This window comes from Trypanosoma cruzi, genomic scaffold (genome assembly GCF_000209065.1).
Source record: "Trypanosoma cruzi strain CL Brener 1047053517167 genomic scaffold, whole genome shotgun sequence".
NCBI classification, from domain to species: Eukaryota; Euglenozoa; class Kinetoplastea; order Trypanosomatida; family Trypanosomatidae; genus Trypanosoma; species Trypanosoma cruzi.
In genome coordinates this window covers 102,815-122,367 of record NW_001849497.1, presented here as the reverse complement: position 1 = coordinate 122,367, position 19,553 = coordinate 102,815, and the positions used below count along the sequence as shown (strand labels likewise).

The following is a 19,553-nucleotide window of genomic DNA, read 5'->3' as shown; positions in this document are numbered from 1 at the left end:
GTAGATCCAGCAGCAGGACATGCAGGACATAGGGGTCAAGCAGTAAAACCGCCGCAATTACCAGCAACCCCCACCATTACCAGCAGTAGGACCACAAATACCACTAAAAGCAGCATCACCACAAGTATCGGATGAAACTCAACCCTTTGGCAGTTCTGTTGAAGGTTCTAAGGAGGGTGGAGGTGTTGATTTGAAGACTCCTGCTTCTGATAGTGGCAATCCATCTTCTGTTGTCAGTTTATTTTCCGGTGGTGGAACTAGTGGAGGAGGCGGTGGCAGTCCTCAAGGTGACTCTTCGGATACTCCTCTCTCTGCAGGTGGCACTTCTTTATCTTCCGCTCTTGATGCACCATCCGTTCAGGAGACGCAATCCCCAGAAAGTGTTCGGCACTCGGAAACAGTGTCTCCTGGGACCGCAGTGCCCAACGAGCATCCAAGGGAGAGGTCAGGATCCAAAGCAAAACAGGGCTCCTCTAATTCAGAAGAAGCCGCAGAAATTCCAAATGATAGTGGGGATGCAGCTGAAAAGGAGAAGGAGAAGGGAGACGTCGGTCTGAAAGCCACTAAAAGCCCAACGCCTAATACCAGCAGCCCACCAGTAACACAAACAACTCCACGATCATCCTCCGCAGAACTATCACCAACAACGGAAGTTCAAGCAGGAGAAGAATCCCCAACAGAAAATGTTACCATCACCAAGAGAAATGACACTGCGACGCCTGGCGACACTGACGGCAGCACCGCGGTCTCCCACTTCACCTCCCCTCTTTTGCCTCTTCTTCTTGTTGTTGCGTGTGCGGCTGCTGCTGCGATGGTGGCCGCGTGAGAGTGAGGGAGAGAGAGCCGTGCACCGCCCGCACACACACTTTTCCTTCCCTCTCTCTGTGTGTGTCCCCTTGCATGGACTCTCGCCCTCACCTCACCCCACGAAGCACACACATAATGTGCCCATTGTATATATGCATGCACACCCATGCAGGCCCGTTGGTGCTCTCTTTTGCACCACACGCACCGCTGCCGTCCTGCCTGGCTGCATGGGCGGAGCACCGTAACTGTTTCTTTGTTTTGTTTTTATTGCATTGAGTGGGCGACCTCTCTCTCTCTCTCTCCCTGTTGGGCTTTGCGGGAGCAATGAGAGTGTGTGCGCTGGTCGTCCCACGCTTCGGCTTTTTCTTTTTTGTTTTTTTCATTGTTTTACTTGTGTTGTGGTTGAGAGCACCCATTCCGCGGGCTGCGTGTGTGTTTATGATATGAGGAATTTGCGTGTGTGCTATCCGCTTCTCTCTCTGCTGTTGCTTTATTTGCTCTCTCTTGATCCGCACAGTTGCTCCGCAAGTGTAGGCGCTGACAAACACAAATGCACATGCACACACACTCAGACCGTGTTGCACACGCTGTGGAGCGGTGTGTACGCTGAAAACGCACGCACGCACGCACAGGATTTTGGCTGTGGCGGCACTTGGGAGGAGGAATGACGCAACACCGCGTTTTGTTTTGTTGCCGTGCGGCGAGCGTGACTTTCTTGGAGTGCTGCCATGGGTGACGTGGCATTGATAGTGCCTGGGATAACTGTGTATGGATTCCCGCCGAGCAGCTGAGCGTGCCGACGTGTCTCTCCAGCTGCGGATTATTTGATGCGTTATTGTCTGGCTGTGCGGGGTGGTGCCGCACGTGCGGTGGCGGAGCAGGTGCGCTGGAGGAGACAGCAGCAAACGGACTGGCGGCAGCGCGTAGGTGCTGCGAAAGGCGGTTGGAACCTTTTGGATCCTGCTGATTGTTTTTTGTGTGGGCGTTGCTCAGTGCGTGCTGATGTGTGACGAATAATTACGCACCCGCCATGAGTCCTGCTGCTGGTGGCATTCGCTGTGTGTTCCCGGTGCACTGTTCTCCCTTCTCGTTCCGTGTGTCTGTGTGCGTGAGTTGTTGCTGTTGGGAGTGACTGCGGCGGGGATGATGGTGCCACTCGCTGTGGGTGGGTGACGGTGCTCACTGTTTCACCTTTTCTATCCATATTCTTTGTCACTTTTCGTCCACTATCACACGAGGAAGGAAAACAAGCGCTAATCGCTACTGTGAAATTCGAAGGCACTGAAGGACCAACAACAGCACACACACCGCCCACACACACACATATTTGTATGCACTCACCTGTTGCTGCAGTGAAGGCACCCCGCACACACAACCGTCGCCGCGTGACCGGATCCAGCGGAAGGAGGAGAGGAGGAGGAGAGAGTGAACCGCAGAGGCCCAACATGTCCCGGCATCTTTTCTGCTCTGCGGTGGTGCTCCTTCTTTTTATGATGATGTGCTGCGACACTGGTGCAGCTGCGGAAGATGAGACGGCGTCATGTCCGGAATCTTCAAAGAGTAAACGTTTTGTTTGGAGAGATGTGAAAGGTGAAGAAACGGTGAGTTTGCTTCGTGTTCCCAGTCTTGTTGAGATGAAGGGTGACGTGTTTGCCGTTGCCGAGGCGCAGTACAAGAAGAAGGAATACACATTTACTGGGATTGCCTCGGAGCTCCTAAAGTTGAGTGATGGAACACCAAAAGCCCTGGAAACAACTCAGGTGAAGACGGAAGTACTGGAGGAATGTTCTACTGACGGAGGGGAATGCCCCTCCCAAACAGTAGTTGCGGCTGCTTCCCAAAGCGGGACGGGAGTACTTGTGTTCCGACCAACAACAGTCGTGAGGGGAAGTGATATTTACATGCTTGCTGGAATCTACATAAATGAAAATGCCCGCAATTGTGAAGCGGTTGCGTCTGAGGCGACTCCATTTGAACTTTTGCTGGTGAAGGGGAACGTCAGTGGTGAAGGCAGTAAAAACAGAATTTTTTGGAATGATACTTACGTTATCCCGTGGGATTCCAATGACGAACAACTCAAATCGTTGAATTCCGTGATTGGCGGCGGCGGATCGGGTGTAAAGATGGATGACGGTACGCTTGTGTTTCCAGTGGAAGCCAAGAAGAAGGAGAATGGGGGCACTGAAGATGATGGAAAGACCGTTTCGCTGATCCTATATTCCTCGAGGGATAATAAAATTTGGAAGCTGTCGAAGGGGATGTCTGACGGTGGCTGCGGTGATCCCTCCGTTGTGGAGTGGGAGAAGGACAAACTCATGATGATGACAGTGTGTGATGATGGCCGCCGCAGGGTGTACGAGTCTGGCGACAAGGGGGATTTGTGGACGGAGGCACTCGGGACACTCTCGCGCGTGTGGGGCAGCCCAAAGGAAGGTAAGAGACGCGGGAGGGACGCTAAGAGCGGGTTCATCACAGCGAAGTTTGAGGACAGGGACGTGATGCTTGTCACTCTGCCAGTGTATTCGAGTAGGAACGGAGAAGATAATCGAAACGGTGAACTCCGTCTTTGGCTGACGGACAATACGCACATTGTTGATATTGGGCCGATATCTGGAGAAGATGAAGAGGACGTTGCCGCCAGCTCCCTGTTGTACAAAAGTGGTAAAGATAATAATGAGGAGAAGTTGATTGCACTGTACGAGAAGAAGAGGGGCAATGGCAGATCATCACTCGGTATGGTCTCTGTGCTTCTGACTGAGCAGCTGCAGCGGGTGAAGGACGTGCTGGCGACCTGGAAGGAAGTGGACGAGCGTGTCTCCAAACTGTGCCCTTCTGGGAGTCCTGAGAAGAGTGCCTCACCTGACGATGCCTGCAGCGCTGTGAAGGTCACGGCTGGGCTGGTTGGCTTTTTGTCCGGCAACTTCTTTGATAAGACATGGAGGGACGAGTACCTCGGGGTGAACGCCACGGTAAAGGTGAATGATGGCGGTGCAGCAGCGGCCACAGTGGATTCAGAGAAGGGCGTGAAGTTCCAGGGAGCGTGGGCGGAGTGGCCCGTTGGCGAGCAGGGGGAGAATCAGCTGTACCACTTTGCGAACTACAACTTCACTCTTGTGGCGACGGTGTCCATCGACGGTGAGCCGACGCAGGATGGTACTATTCCAGTGGTGGGTGTGCGTCTGGACGGTGAAGACAAACTTATGGAGTTGTCGTACAAAAAAGAGAAGAAGTGGGAATTGCTGTGCGATGGAGAACCGACGACGGAGCACAGCCGCGGTTGGGAGCCAGGCACAACACACCAGCTGGTGCTTATGCTACAGAACGGCACCCATGGCTCCGCGTACGTCGATGGTCAGCGTGTGGGAGAAGCGCCATGTGCACTGGAAAATAAGGATTCGAAAGGAATCTCACACTTCTACATTGGAGGGGATGGAGGCAGCGCAGACAACAAAAGAGGCCAAGAAGGCGTGTCTGCGACGGTGACGAACGTCCTGCTGTACAACCGCCCGTTGACTTTCTCGGAGATTACTGCGCTAAAGCCGAATAAAGCCCCTATTCCATCTCCGGTGAATACACCTATTGCCGGTACAGCGATTCAGTCTACTCCTGGCGGATCACAGCAGACAAAACAGGAATCGTTGATGGGGAGCAGTGGTGCGAATGGGGAGACGGCGGGAATATCGAATGGCCAGGGGATCCATGCACAGGACAAGGAAGTCAATGCTACGGCACTTAGCAGCAGCGTTGGAAATTTGTCGCAGGGAATAACAACGACGCTGGCACCATGCGTGAGAGCGGAATGGTGCCATCGCTGTTTCTTCTGCTGTTGGGACTGTGGGGGTTTGCGGCACTGTGAGGAGTGACTGGCAGCCGCGTGGGACACTTGCGACCTCCCCTGCATCAACACACACACACCTGGTAATGAATTTCTCTTCCTAAATAACATTGTTTTCCCCCCTGTTTGCTTTGTTGCGCGTTTTTAAGTTTTTTGTTATGCTTTTTCTGGTTTTGCTTTTTCTACTATTTTTCTTTATTGTGTTGTGCGAGTATTTCTTTTTATTACATTCTTTTGTTTTTTTATTTTTTATCCTTTTTTATTCTTTTGCTTTTGGGGGCAATCACTATGGGCGTTTTTTCTTTTCCACTCTTTTAATTGTTTTTTGCTGCGCTCTTCCTGTGAGGGGTGCCGTGTGTTCCCCGCCCAACTGCTCCACTCGCACACCCACCGACACGCTCATGACGACGGCCCTGTGCGCCTCGCCTGCTGCACGCATGAGGAGGGGCCGCGACGAACGGCGCGCTGAGGGAGCCGTGACGTGTGGGCGTACGACGAGGGCCTGTGGGGCGGAGCACACATTTCTTTCCCTCTTGTTTTGTTTTCTTGCGGCCAGGGCTGGCAGACACCCGCAGCGCCACACACCCTGCCGCCGTGTTTTTCTTTCATTTTTTTTTTTTTGTGGCTGTGTGTGCGCTGCCACCGTGCGTGATTGTTGAGGTTGGGGCCGTGCCGCATGTATCGCTGCCATCCAGCTGTGCCTCTTGCTGTGCTGATGTGCCTCCCTGTGCTCCTCTTCTCTTCTGCTCCTCCAGCACACATAAGTATTTGCACAGTGCACTGCAGGAATGCTCTTTCTATTTCGCTGGAGGCCAGCTGACGCGGCTGCACGATGCCCGCCATGTGTGAAAATGCTGCCTGCTCTTGGGGTCATTCTTTTCTCCTCTTTGGTTTTGCTCTGCCGGGTGCGGGCGTTGCTCGGTGTGTGCTGGCGCGTGACGGACGGTGCCACGATGGCCTCCTCTGGCGATAACAGTCGCTGTGTTCTCGACACACATCCACACATTTTTTATTGTCTCTCTGCGGGGGTGATTGCGGCAGGGCATTGCTGCGAGCGTGATGGGGACCACGGCGGCGTCACCCCTCGAGAAGGTCCCACGCTCTGTTGTCTGTGGAGTGGCGAGGCGGTTTGCCTGCGGCTCAACTGACAGAACCGCACAGTCGTTTTATTGCGGTCACTCCGTCAGCATCACCCGCTGCGGTGGTGTCCGCAGGAGCCGCAGCCCCGATGAGGATGGCCTCGTAGTTATCTGGCAGCTCGGAACTTCCAGCCCTTCGCCCTTCAGGATTGCCCTTGCTGCTCGACTGGCGCAGCACCAGACTGAAACCGCTCTTCTGCAGGAGTGCAGGCACCAGGGCGCCCCAGCGACGCGGCGCGTTGGCTGCAGTGACTTCCACCAGGCCTGCAGTGGTCGTGCTGGTGGCGTGCCTTCTTGGTGCGCCACGCCTTGCTGTGCGAGCGCTCCTAGCTGCTGGCAACAACTGCCTGGAGACCACTGCCTTCCGCATGTGCCCATCGGCCAGCCCCAGCATGTACGTGGTGAACCTCTGCAGCCTTTTTCTGGCAATCGCTCACGCTGCTCAATTTGCGAGCACCATTTGTCGCCTTGGTCCTGCAGCGCCTATTGCGGGCGACCCGAATTCACACCATGAGCTGCGTGACGGTCGCTTACGTCAACGACGGCAGGAGAGAACCTCGCCGCCACCCCAAGCGGCATGGAGTGTGAGCTGTCCGACGACCCGGCACAGGCAACGCGGATTAGCGGCCGCAGCGTCTCGTTTCCCGACGTGACTGCGCAACGCGTACTGCGTGTCTCCCACTGGACATCCACCCCTTTGCATGGACTCGGACCACCATCTGCCATTGTATACTGCAGTAACGGAGGACGGCATCCCGCGACCGGCAGGCATGCTGCCACGACGGAAACATGCCGTCGTTGTCCTGCGTGAAGTCGACTGGAATGCTTCCACCTCGGTGTGTGCAACGCTTCTGGCAGCTGTGACCACATGGTTGGATATGCACTGTGCGAGCAGCAAGGCGTACCATTCCGCGCGGCAGCCGTGACAGCCACTGGTGAACCTGGACGGTCAGAGTGGAGCAGGCCGAGTGTGTTGCAGCGGCAGCATGGAACGCGCACACAGCCTCACCGGGAGGCAGGCTGCCTCCAGCTGAAGATGTCCGCAAACGGGAGTACCGCAATCATGCCCTCTGCCGTAGCTTCTCCATGCTGCTTGTGGTCCGTGCGAAAGGGCTTGGTGCCCTCTCGAGCCCAGGCCTGTGATGCCGCGAGGAATGGAGGCACCACGTCCCCGCCCTCTGGGATCGGCCGTGCTGCGGTACTGTTGGGACCGCGTTTGTGCTCTGTCCTGGCAGCAGGCAAATTTGCTTGTCTGTCACACTGTCCGAGTCGCACTTGCTGTGATCCCCAGCGCTGTCTGCACACTTTGTGCTCGCGTGCTCTCTGGTGACTGTGATATGGATGGGTCCTTCACGCCGTATGCGCTTGACTTCACCATCCGCCACTGTTTGCCTTGCTTGGCCCCTGGCCCCGGCGGCGCATTGAATGTGTTTCTGCGCCATCTTGCACCCGCTGCCCGCTGCCCGCTCCTCGCACAGAACGATGATCAGCACCTCCCTCACTGACGGCGGCCTGCGAATTTCCTGGAAAACGGGGACACCACTCTCATCTGCAAACACGGGAAGGACACATGCCGCACGGAGAGAGTTGTTAGCCAATCCCGCTGCTCTCTGTCCTGCTAGGTGTGAGCGAAGGACTGGTTCACCGCCACCAGTCTGTATCCACGCCACGACGCGCGGTGGCTGTACGGAGTTGTGTGGGTGGTGGGGGGGCGATGGTGTCACTGGCTTTATTGCGTCTGCGCGGCTTTGTGTCGGCGGCTGTACTGTGGTGGGGATTGTGTATGACCGGATTGCCTCTGCGTGCCACTGTGTTTGGATACTGTTGCTGCTGTCTTTTATTCTTTTTTGAGCGTGCAGTTAGAGATACTTTTGCTTTACCAGCACAACTATCGTTTCAAGGTGTTGGGGATTAATTGCAGTATTAGGATTAGCAGTATTATTATAACGATCTGGCGGAATCGTGTCACTGGATTCGCCATCTGTAGAAAGGGATTTGATAGACAGGAGTTATTGTCGACGGGGCGAGTGAGACACGCCACGACAGCCCTGCTGATACGTGTCTGGGTCGGTGGATGCGGCCTGCGGTGGATGAGTTTCCGCGCAGCCGGCACCGTGTGCGGTGCAGGGCCATTGCGGCTGTGCGTGTGGCGCTGCTTGTGGTGTTGGTGCTGGTTGCGGCGGCATGGATGCCCGCGGTGCATGCGGTGGTGTTGCGACTGCGGGGCGGCACGGTGGACAGAGCCATCACGGTTGGCCGTGCCGTGGACACGGCGCTGATGGACGGCGTGTACATCACGAACGGCGTGGCTGTGGTGTTCGACGTGGCGGCGATGCTCCCCGGTGCGCTGCGCATCGAATTGAGGAACTGCGTGTGCGACGGCGGTGCGCAGATCTACGTGCGGGGCTACAGCGGCGAGCCGACGAGTGACCGGAGCCTGGAGGTGAGCGTGAGCGGGCTGTCCGGAAGCTATTGCTCGCTTGTGTTTGTGTACAACCTGCCGGCACACACGAACGTGACGGTCCGTGACTCGACGATTGTGACGCCGGGACCGATGCACTACTCGCAGCTGAGCGGGCTGACGGACGCGGTGGCTTCGCCGCTTGTGCTGCACGCGACGTCGCTGTTGCAGACGCAGCTGCGTGTGAGCAACACTGTGCTGAGGTCGTTGCAGGCGGGCGGGTCGGCGCTGTACGTTGGCGGCGGTGTGGACCTGCTGTCGAGCGCGGTGGTGCTTGACGGCGTGTCGCTGGAGGCGTCGGGCGGTCCGACCGCTTCCGCGATGCATGTGGCGTCCTCGTCGCGTGTTAGTTTGCGGAGCCAGTCGGTATTCTCCGTGACGAACGTGTCGGTTGTGAGCAGCGGCGGCGGCATTGTGCTTGGCGAGCGCCTTGCGGTGCTTGATTCGGTGCTGCGCTTTGTGGGCGTCGAGGGGTCTGTTGCGTCGTCGCTGGTGCGCTGCGACGGTGGGACGGTCGGTGACGGCGGGTGGCTGGACCTGCACGGCGTGTGGGCGGTGGGCGAGGCGTCGTCGGTGACATCGCTGTCGGGGGTGACGCTGAGCGGCGGCACCGTGTCGATTGCGCGCTGCGCTGCCACCGGCGCGACGCTTGTCTCCGGGCTGGCGATCACGAGCGGCGTCGTGTCGGTGCAGTGCAACCGTGCTGGCGGCCGGGTGCTGCGGAGCAGCGGCGACTACCGCATGGCCGGCCTGCCCTCCGTGAGCGTGTTGCCGTGCGACGGCTGTGCGGCCGCGTTGGCATGCTTCGATGCGCTGACTGCGTCGTTCTCCGACTGCGTGTGCAGCTGCCGTGCCGGCGGCGTGGGCGAGGCGTGCCTGCCGTTCGACGTGCCGCCTGCGAGGGCCAGTGGCGGTGGTGGCGGTGCGCAGGGCTGCGTGAGTGGCGTGACGCTGACGGAGTCGGTGACGGTTGGCGGCGGGCGTGCGACGGCGTGCTTCGACTCGGTGGTGTTCAGCGGACCGGTCATTGTGACGGTGGACCTGCGCTCGATGGATGCGTTCGCTGACGCGCTGAACGTGACGCTGCGCGACTGCGTGCTTGCGGGCGGCGCACAGCTGCGGATTGGTGGCCTCAGCGAGAGCACGGCGCGCCTGATGCCCCACGCTTTCGTCAACATGACGAACGTGACGTCGCTGGAGGGCACGATTGTGCTGCATGGCGCGATGCCGCTGCACTCGCGTTTCCTGCTGGCGAACTCAACGCTGCGCGCGACGGTTGGCGGGTCGCAGTACGTGCCGGCGACCCGTGGACACGAGGGATCCCGGTACGGCCCCGCGCTTGTGCTGGACGGCGTCCGGCTTCTGTCGACGTGTTTTGTCATGACGCGGTCGACGCTGGTGTGTGGCGGGTGTTCGTGCGCTGCGATCCTCGTGGAGCGCGGCCTTGGCGTGAACCTGTCCAGCGCCTTCTACATGGACAACTGCGTTATTAGGTCGCGGACGCACGTGATGTACGCTCTTGCGTCGGACCTGCGTGTTGGTAGCGGCTCCGTGTTCTCCATACAGAACTGCTCGTGGAGTGCACCGAGCACCGAATACGACAAAGGCGCGTGTGTGTTCAAGGATGTTGTTGTGGCTGGCGGTAGCGTAATGCAGGTTGTGTCCAGCACGTTCCGTCTCGGCTTTGCCATGCTGATGGCAGCCACGCTGGCTCTGACTGGCGGCAGCTGGCTGGTGCACCGCAGCAACGAGTTCCGCACCGCCTACGTTGTGTACGTGGCTGCCCACTACGGCATGGTGTTCCGCGATCAGAGTGTGTGGTCGATACTTGACAACAACTTCACGTACGGCTCGTACTCGACCTTTACCTGTATGACAACCAAGTGGTCACCACCATCCGACACGCGCCCGACCATCTACGGCGTGTGCAACGAGGCAATGGGCTCTCCTGTGACGAATTACCAAGACGACCTCAATATTTGGACGCCCGTGACGGTGTTGGACTGTGGCGCGTGCACGGTGGACGCCGTGTGCTTTGCAGCGAGGACGAGCAGCATCAGCGGCTGTGAGTGCGTGTGCGCTGCTGGCGGCTGCGGTGACACGTGTCTGCCAGCTGTGGTTCCGGACAGCCTTGGGCCGCTTCCGCTCCCCGACGCGAAGGACACGGAGGTCCGCTGCGTGCACGGTGGCAGCATCAGCTCCGTGGACGTTCCTGATCCCGGTGTGCGTGGTCTGTGCTTCGTCAACGTGACCTTTACCGCCGCGATTCTGCTGGACCTGTCGTATTTTGACGCGCCACAGCATACACTGAACATCACGCTGCTGCAGTGTGTCCTCGTGGGCCTGTTGATCAGGGGGAGTGGTGCGCGTGTGCACGTGGAAGTGACTTCTTCGATGTTGGATTTTGGTGCATTGGAGTTTAGAGGTGATTTCGGCGCGAGCTCCCAGATACTGGTGGTGGGCAGTACGCTTGTGACGACGTCGGGCCACGCCATTTCCTTTGCGAAGTTTACTCTCAGTGCGAATATGACGCTGCTGCTACTTGACAACTACATTGGGGCGGATAGGTACGCAGTCTATTTTTTCAATGGTGTTGTTGATGGTGGCGGGATTATTGTGAAGGGAAATACGCTGAGCACAACGGAGGACGATGACAGTGTGGAATCATCTGTTTGCGTTAATTCTGTTGGAGTGAAGAACGGCGGCTACTTTGACGTGGAGAACAACACGATGAGCTCGGTCAATGGCGTTATTCTTTTTGGGGATACTACCGTGAGCTCCGCGGGGCTGCTGCGAGTGGCGGACTGCACCTTCGCTGGCGGTACTGAAGTTTTTGATTCCGCGCTGGTGTATTTGTCTGGCTCGGTGACCCTCAACGGAGGTGCGCAGTGGCGTGTGGAGGGCAACAGCGTGGGTGCAGCCTCAGTATTAATTATTCTGCATTCCTTGCAAAAAATTAGGTTATCGGGCAGCGGCACCACCGTGGCGCTTGCATATAACCGTCAGGTGGACAATAGTTATCCCTTCGCTGATTTTTCTCCGCCAGACACGATTGTTGAGTTACCCGCGCGGTTTGTCGTTGGGTGCAACCTGCAGGGCGATGAGGAGGTGTCGTACGACGATGTGTTTCCGGAGGAGGTGGAAGTCTTCAGGTGTGGCACATGCAACGATGACGCGGCGTGCTACATGCCCGGGACGGAGTCGGTGGACCGCAGCTCGTGCTCGTGCAGCTGCAAGGACGGATGGCATGGCGCATCGTGTCTTCCCTTCGAGGTGCCCGACGCGGTTGTGCCGCCCGTGGCGGAGAGAGCCGTTGACGGCGACACGAGCTGCGTGGTGAACCAGACGCTGACGAACGTTACGCTGAACATGTGGAAGACGCACCACTGCTACGTGGGCGTGACATTCAGCGGCGTGGGTGCTATGCTGACGTTTTTCCTCAACAGTATGCCGCTGCATCTCCCCATCAACATTACGCTCACCGGGTGCACGTTCCGTGAGGGTGCCGCGCTGCAGTTTGTTGGTGGCGCTGAGGCGGCCGAGTCATCTGGCGTCCTGATCCGCGTGAGCCAGACGGTGATGCGATCCTCCACCGTTGCTTTTATACGTGCCCTCCCGCAGCACTGCGACATCGCCGTCACGGAGGTTGATGCGGTGCAGTCCTCCGAGTCTGAACTGCTGGACACTAGGATGAACACGTTGAGCGTATTGTTGCTGGGAGACGTCGTGTTGAGTGCGTCCTCGCTGTTGATCAGCAACATCAAGGCGCGTGCGACGAAGCGTGATGCGTTCGTTGTGTACTCGACAGGGACGCTGACGCTGGTGGGTGGCAGCTCGCTGTACGCGCGGTACTGCAGCTTTGATGGATACACACACCTGTTTTACTTGTACGGGCTCAGTGTGAGTGACCACTCCGTTATTGCGCTGCTAAACAATACGATGTTCTCCGGGGTAAGTCTGCTTTATCAGCGACAAGTATTCAACGTGTCGGATCACAGCGTGTTGCGCGTGGTGGGGAACAGCGGCTCCGTGCGCTACGCCATCTGTAACAATGACTTGTGGACTGTTCAGCGGTCAAGCTGGCTGGATTGGCGCGACAACGACGTGGAAGTGGGTGCGATGTTCTACGACAGTAGCTCCGCTTTCGTGAGCATTGACAGCAGCAGTGTGGTGACGCTGACGGGCTGCAAGATGGGCTCGACGGGGTTGTCGGTGTCCCTGTTATCTCGGGCTGACGCCGGCTACCGGTTTGTTGCTGGGTGCCTGACGGTCGCGGGACGATTGGTGACGACGGCGGCTGAACTGGAGCTCCACGGCATCACCAGCGTGACGACGGTTACCGCGTGCGGGGAGTGCACGAAGGATGGCGACTGCTTTGCTCCGCTGACGACGGCTGTCATTGACTGCAATTGCCAGTGCGCTGCTGGAGGGCACGGCGATGTGTGCGTCCCGGCGCCTGTGCCTGCTGGCCCGCCGCCACCATCACCAACACCCACGCCGTCACCGCCGCCGGTTGGTGAGTGCATCAGCGACATGGAGTACCCCGAGGTTGCGCAGACTGTGGGCAGCGGGCTGTCGTGGCTGTGCTACCGCAACGTGACGTTCAGCGGGGGCGGCATGAGCCTGACGGTGCTGATAGGGGCGATGACGGGCGACGTGGCGAATGTCAGGTTCGATGGATGCACGTGGAGGGACGGCGCCGTGCTGTTACTGTTGGGCAACGCGTACGCCGCTGTGGGGTCTCTGAACATCGTCGTCACCGGCAACACATTTAGTGACGCACTGCTCAGCCCGGAGGGTGTGTTTCCACCGCACACGAACATCACGATCAGCGGGAACCGCTTCACGGTTACGAGGCCGATCCCTCGGCCGGGTTTGAAGCTTGACTGCCCGTCGTGTGTTGCGATGAGTGGACTGGCGATCAGCAAAGATTCCGCGGTGGTGCTGAGTGGCAATGTGTTTCAGAGCGTGACGGCATCGTCAAGCGCCGTTTACGTTGTCGGATCTTCGCTGAGGGTTTTATGGAAATCCGTGTTTGCGGTGGTAGGCAACACGTTTCATATGGCTGGCGGTGACAGTACGCTGATAAATATTGAAGGGTCTGGCCAATTTTCATCGCTGAAGGTGCTGAACAACTCTGCCATGGTGATCCGAGGCAACGTTGTGGCGAGGCCGGTGAGGCACTTTTTGTTAGTAATTTTGGCGTTACGTGTGGAATCCCGGTCAGCGGTTGTGTTTCAGGGCAACGACATGCAGAGAAGCTCGGTTGTATTTTTTTCAAGCTACTCTTCCTACATCTACTACAACTCCTGGCTGCAGCTGAGCGGTAACCTCTGCCGTGAATCCCCATCGGAAGCTTTTCTCTTTCTGAACCCCAGGGTGAAACTCCGCGACTCCGCGGTGTCTGTGTCTGGCAACCAATTCATGTCCAGCACTGGCGCGCCGATCGTTTTTCGGATACCCAAAAGGTCCCGCAGTCTCACAAACGGAGCGATTGTGGCGGCGTGCAACACCGTGAACGGCGAGGAAGGAACAAAATACAGCATCCCGTCCGTGTACAACGCCACCATCCTGACCTGCAGCGACCCATGCGCTCTCGTGGCGTCGTGCTTCCCCGCGTACACGACGATGGCCTCGAGTGATGGCTGCGCCTGCACGTGTGCTGAGGGCGGCCACGGCGATGCGTGCCTGCCCGTCGCTGTCCCCGAGCCACCGAGCACCGACGGCGCCGACTGGTGCGTGCGGGACGTGCGTGTGGATGTGGAGGTGAGCGCCGGTGTCGGGACGTCGGTGTTGTGCTACGTTGGTGTGACCTTTGCGGCGGACGTCGTGGTGGACTTGGAGTTGATGTCAGGGAGCGTGTGCAACGTGACGCTGGCGAACTGCACGTTTGTGGACGGAGCGAGCCTGTACGTTGTTGGGTGGCGGTCCGACCTGTCTGCTGGCGAGCGCGCCGATGTGTTGGTCAGCGGGCTTGAGTCGTGCTCCGGTGGCGGTGTGCTGGTGGCGAACCGATTTCCGCCGGGCTCGCGCGTCACTGTGGTGGACTCGGTGCTGATTGCAGAGAAGCGTGTTGCGTACCGCGGTACCTACGACCTTGGCGAAGCGTCCGCGTGCCTCGTGGTGCACAACGTGAATCTGACTGGAAGCGTGCTGACTATCGCGCGCACTCAGGTGGCGGCTGTGTTCCGCGACGCTGTTGGCGTGTTGTTTGTTGGCGGCGTGGTGCTGTCGTCGCGCGGTGCGCTGTACGTGGACGGGCTGTCGGTGCAGACGGCGCTGGGGCTGTGCGTGTCGGTGGAGGGCGGTGTTGCTGCCAGTGGCGGCTCCGTGGTGGCGTTTGTTGACAACGACTTCCTGCTGTGCGAGCACGCGGTGTCTGTGCGTGGGGCTGTGCGCATGTCGGGCTCCGCTGTGGCGTTTGTACGGAACGAATTTTTGACGACGGAGGACTACGCGGTGGCATTTTATTCGACGGTGAGCCTGGATGGTGGGTCGATGCTGCTGGCGAAGGGCAACGTGCACGACGGCGTCTCGAGGGAGATGCTCTACGCCGCTGGCGCTGTGACCGCTGCTGGGAGCACGCTGAGCTTTGTGCGCAACCGAGCGCTGCTGCCGCGGATGGTGTTGGTGAGCCTGTCACTTGCGGCTGGGGCGCATTTGAGGGTGGCGTGCAACGACGCTGGTGGCCGTGTCCTGTCGACGGTGGAGGAGTACGCAGCAGCTGGTTTTGGCGACGCTGGGAGCATCGACGTTGCTGGGTGCGACGCCTGCGACAGGGACACGCACTGCTACGCGCCCGGGACTGCGTCGGCGAGCATGAGGAACGGTGTGTGCGTGTGCGATTGCGGCAGCGGCGGGTACGGCGAGGCGTGCGTGCCTGTGGGAGCTCCCGCACTGCCGCCTGCTGTGGGCACTGCGTCGAGTGTGTTTGTCCGCGAGGGCGTGACGGTGCGGTCTGTGTTCGTTGTGCCTGCCGGCGCGAGCGAGGTGACGCTGCGCCACGTTGTGCTGGACGGCGTGAGTCCGGTGCTCTACGTGCCGTGGATGGCGCGGGACGGCGTGCGGATTGTTGTGCAGAACGTGTCGCTGCTGAACGGCGCCGTGCTGTACGTGATGGGCGGTGGAGCGTTGCGCGGTGCGGGAGCGGCGGGGAGCGACGAGAGCGGGCCGGTGGAGCTGTCCGTGTGCGATGTGGAGGCGCTGAACGGTGCGCTTGTGCTGACCGGCACGTTCCCCGCGGGGTCCGTGCTGACGGTGACCGACTCCCTGCTGGTTGCCGCGAGGTCGACGCCGCTTGTGTATCTTCCCGGCTCGCAGTCCTCGCCGTACGCACCGGTGCTTGTGCTGTCTGGCCTGCGGCTCGTGCGGTCCGTGCTGGTTGTGTCTGGCGTGGCCCTCGTGACCGTGATGACTGGTGGGCGGACGGTGGTGGTGGACGGCGCGGTGCTGGAGCTTGTCGGTGGCGGTGTCGCGCTGGACGCGGCTGTGCTCGGTGGCGACTATGCGTTGTACGCGAGTGCGCGCGTGGTTGCGTCGGGGGGTGCTGTGCTGCGCGTGTCGGGGAGCCAGGTGTACGCCGCGCATGGGTTGGTGTTCGACAGCGGTGTTGAGGCCAACGCGTCCGCCGTCGTAGTGAACGACAACGCCGGTGCGCTGACCGATGGCGCGCTCCTGGTGCTGCGGGGGTCGGCGTCGTTTGCGTCCGGGTCGTGGCTGTCGGTGCGCGGCAACAGCATCAGCGGCAGGCTTCTGTCGGTGCCGTCGTACCCGCGAAGTGCGGAACTCGTGCAGAGCACGCTGACGCTCCACGGGAACGCCGGCAGTGGGCCTGTCGTGATGGACGGCACCGTTGCGCTTGGGGGCGCCGGCCGAAAGTTCGTCGTGGGGTGCCTGACGCTCAACGGGCAGGCGCTGCAGCCGATGGACTACAGGTCCGCCGGCATCATCGGGAAATTCCGCCCCGTGGCGTGTGGTGTGTGCGACGCCGACGTGCGCTGCTTTGCTGCTGCGACGAGGGCGATTTTGGGGTCGTGTCGCTGCCGCTGTGCTGAGGGCGGGTATGGGCGCGACTGCCTGCCGGTGTACCTGCCGCACGTGGACGGGTGCAACCGCACCCACGGCATGCCGCTGCTGAGCCACACGGCGACGCTGACGGAGACGCGCAGCCTGACGGCGATGTGGACGCCGAGCCTGAACGCGACGCACTACAGTCCGACGGAGACGTTGCAGGTGACGGAGACGGTGGCGCTGCCGCCCACGCGGACCCCGACAGTTTCGGTGAGCAGCACGCTGTGGTGGAACGACGTGGCGTGCCCGACGCTTGCTGTGACGACGACGGCGGCTGGTGGGAGTCTGACGCAGAACGACATTCGCGGCGGTGGGAGCGCCGCCCCGACACGGCTGATGGTGGCGCTGCCGCCACCGTTTCGATGGACAAGCCACCCGCAGCTCGGCACGCACCTGAGCTTTCTGCCGGTGTCGACGGCGCAGCCGAGCGGGTTTGGCGGTCCGTGGGGAGCGATGCTGAGCAACGCGACGTGGGTGCGCAACGCAACGAATCCGTCCACCGTCCTGGAGCTGGCTGTGCCCGTGCACCGCGGTTACTTCATTGTTGCCGACGAGACGATAGTCATTCGCTGCGACGCTGTGGCGGTGTCCGGCGGCTGCAAGGGTGTGCTGCTTGGGACCTTCACGATCAGGTCCGACATGCTGCCCGCCGCTGCCAGCGCCCTCTCGGCGATCACCGGCGTTGCTGCGGGTGCGGCGGCTGTTGCCGTGGTGGTGACTGGCGGGCTGGGCTCCATCCTGGAGATGCAGGCACTTGGCGTGTTCGCGAGGATGTCATGCGCCTCGGCGCAGGAGCGTGCCAACACCGCTGCGCTGCCGTACTTCCTGTCGGTGTTCGCTGCCCTTGACCCGCTGTGGATGGTGGTGGGCAACGCGCTGCTCGCTGCTGTGTTCGGGTGCGTGCACTGCGGTGTGACGGCCGCCTTCCAGCGATGGCGCGGCGTGGACGCGGCGAGTGCGTGGGCGGCGATGCGCTTCCCGAGCCTGACGTACGTTGTGGCGCACGCGATGCACCTCGGCATTTTCTTTGGCTCCGTGTTTGCACTGGCGATGCCCAGTGCCCGCGTGCAGCACCGCGTGATTGGCGTTGTTGGCGTGCTTTACGGAGTGGCGTTCCCTGCTGGCGTGTGCTACTTGATTGCTCGCCACACGGGCGCGAGCTTCACGAAGTACTGGCAGTTTTCGAGGAAGCCGCTGCACGAGCGCCTGCTGTACCCCGTCGGGTATTGGTGCCCCGCGGCGCAGCAGCGGATGTACGGCGGCATGCTGACGAACATGAGGGGCAGCCACGTGTACTGGTGCGTGTTCCAGCTGTCGGTGCTGTCTGTGGTGTGCCTGATTGCGGCTGTCCACCCGCCTGTGGGAGGCTGCCACGTCCAGTACTTCTGCATGGCGGCTGTGCTGCTTGCGGGCGCGGGCGTGGTTGCCTTCACGAACATGATGCGCTCGGCCTTCCTGACGGTGATGCGCACGGCGAGTTTTGTGCTCCTTGCTGTGCTATGCCTGGTGAGCGCGGCAAACCACCTTGCGCCGAGCGACGGCGGTGCGAAGGCGTACGTGGCGATCGTGCTGCTGCTTGCCGCTGTGCTGCTTGCGATCACTGTGTACGGCGTCGTTGTGTGGTACGTGGAGGACCGCCACTGGCAGGAGCTGCGCGAGCCGCGGTGTGGAGGGCTGGAGGCGCTGCTGCGCGATGACGAGGAGAGCGACGAAGAGACGCAGAAGCTCCACGAAAGGACGTCATTTTCGTACGCCACGGGCACCACCGTTGCGTCGTTGTACCGACCACCCGCACCACCGTAGCAGCTCATGGCTGGTGACACCCGCTCAGACGCACAGAGCCTGCTCGAGTGTGCATCGAGTGCGAGAGGCAAAATTGATCACGCCCTCCTGTGACGTGCAACACGTGGAACTGACAGGCGTGCGGTGTTGGTTGATGGGGGAGGGTGCGGAGCCACGGATGTGCTGCGCCCCACAGCCAGCCATCGTTAACAGCACCGACGGTATTGTTGATTGTTGTTTCTATCGATGTGTTCTTATTTTGAGCGGGTGCTTTCAGGAGTTTTTCCCGTTTCATGATGACTGTGTGGAAGGGGATTGTACTGTCGCCCTTGTTGCTCCTGATGTTGTGTTGTATCGGACTGTAATTTCGTGGAGTTGTGTGCGAGGAAATCAGCGCTCATTTTGTGCAATGGAGGAGGGATCCAGCGAACCGCCTATTGGAAGTAATGAATTGCGGCTCTGCCTTACCGTGGGTTTGCATGCAGGAGGCATTACAATTCTCAGGAGCAAAGCGGCGACAGTGTGGTAGCAGGACTCCAGGTTTCCAGGAACTCCGTTGAGCGGGATTATGTATTGAGGCGCGACACATTGCCGTGATTCCGGCTCGCCCTGGTGTGTGCGAGTGCAGAGGGGGATCGATGTCTCTTTAGCGGTGGAAGTGACAGACCAAGCCATCCCAGTCACGTTCCACACTTATCCTCGAGCGCACCACCGCCATGGCTGTACCCCTCAGGTGTACACGTGGAACGTGGGAGCCTTGGATGCTGCGGCATTGGGATTTGTTGCCCGCTACGGCCCGCGTGTTTTGTGTGTGCAGGAGGTGTGACGGCCACTTCCGGCAATTTGCACATCCCTTCACGTCGCGGCCTTTGATTTAATTGGCACACCGCATTCCACAGGCAAGGGATATTGTCGCGGATTGGCCACGCTGGTACGGGGATGCTCACACGAGGAATTTTTCCTTTTCCCCAATTTCCCTCCGACCGTGCGAAATTCATGCACCACAGCAGATACAGAGGGGTGTGGTGTTAGCATGGAGAGTACGATATTCACCGAGACTCTTTCCACGGCAGCGTGCGTGTCTGCACCTTCTCGTTGAACCGTGGAAGCACGCAAGCACACGTCGACGGTTCTGGATCACCTGGTGACTCACATTGTGGACGTACCCTTTTTTCTTGCCAGCAGCACCGAGGAGCGCGCACACGGATGCAGTTTTTCCTTGGCCGCTGCGGCGTACCCAGGAACGAAGCTTGTGATGCATAAGCCAAGGAGGCGTCCAACCTCGCACAGCTCACAGACGCATGGAGCACCGGCATCGTCGCATTGGCCGGACGTATTATTGGTGTCCGACAGCTCAGGCCAGGAGCTCACCGCTCCACTGCAGCAGGTGACTGGGACCCACGCGCACGAACTCCACTGTCACTCGCAGGGAGGAGACTGCACCAGCCTGCTTCCGCAC

General features: G+C 59.8%; 1 protein-coding gene and 2 pseudogenes across 1 annotated transcript, besides 7 other annotated features; all 3 read left to right on the top strand.

Moving 5' to 3' along the window:
• Tc00.1047053511797.260 lies at window positions 1–826 on the top strand (annotated as a pseudogene; the record flags this gene model as incomplete).
• Window positions 1–4,510: a sequence feature (areas not merged during assembly with more than two copies in the genome that could not be assigned to a particular haplotype).
• Tc00.1047053511797.240 lies at window positions 2,139–4,664 on the top strand (annotated as a pseudogene).
• Window positions 4,511–4,691: a sequence feature (haploid, non-Esmeraldo-like haplotype).
• Window positions 4,692–4,724: a sequence feature (heterozygous, non-Esmeraldo-like haplotype).
• Window positions 4,725–5,544: a sequence feature (areas merged during assembly that could not be assigned to a particular haplotype. This can correspond to areas where the two haplotypes were merged or to regions with more than two copies in the genome that were merged during assembly.).
• Window positions 4,768–4,916: a sequence feature (A-rich).
• Window positions 5,545–5,556: a sequence feature (heterozygous, Esmeraldo-like haplotype).
• Window positions 5,557–19,553: part of a sequence feature (areas not merged during assembly with more than two copies in the genome that could not be assigned to a particular haplotype) that runs on past the window's edge.
• Window positions 7,856–18,115, top strand: Tc00.1047053511797.220 (dispersed gene family protein 1 (DGF-1), putative; the record flags this gene model as incomplete). The annotated part of the gene is made up of 1 exon (XM_813381.1): window positions 7,856–18,115. One exon carries the CDS (start codon window positions 7,856–7,858, stop codon window positions 18,113–18,115), a length of 10,260 nt encoding a protein of 3,419 aa, XP_818474.1.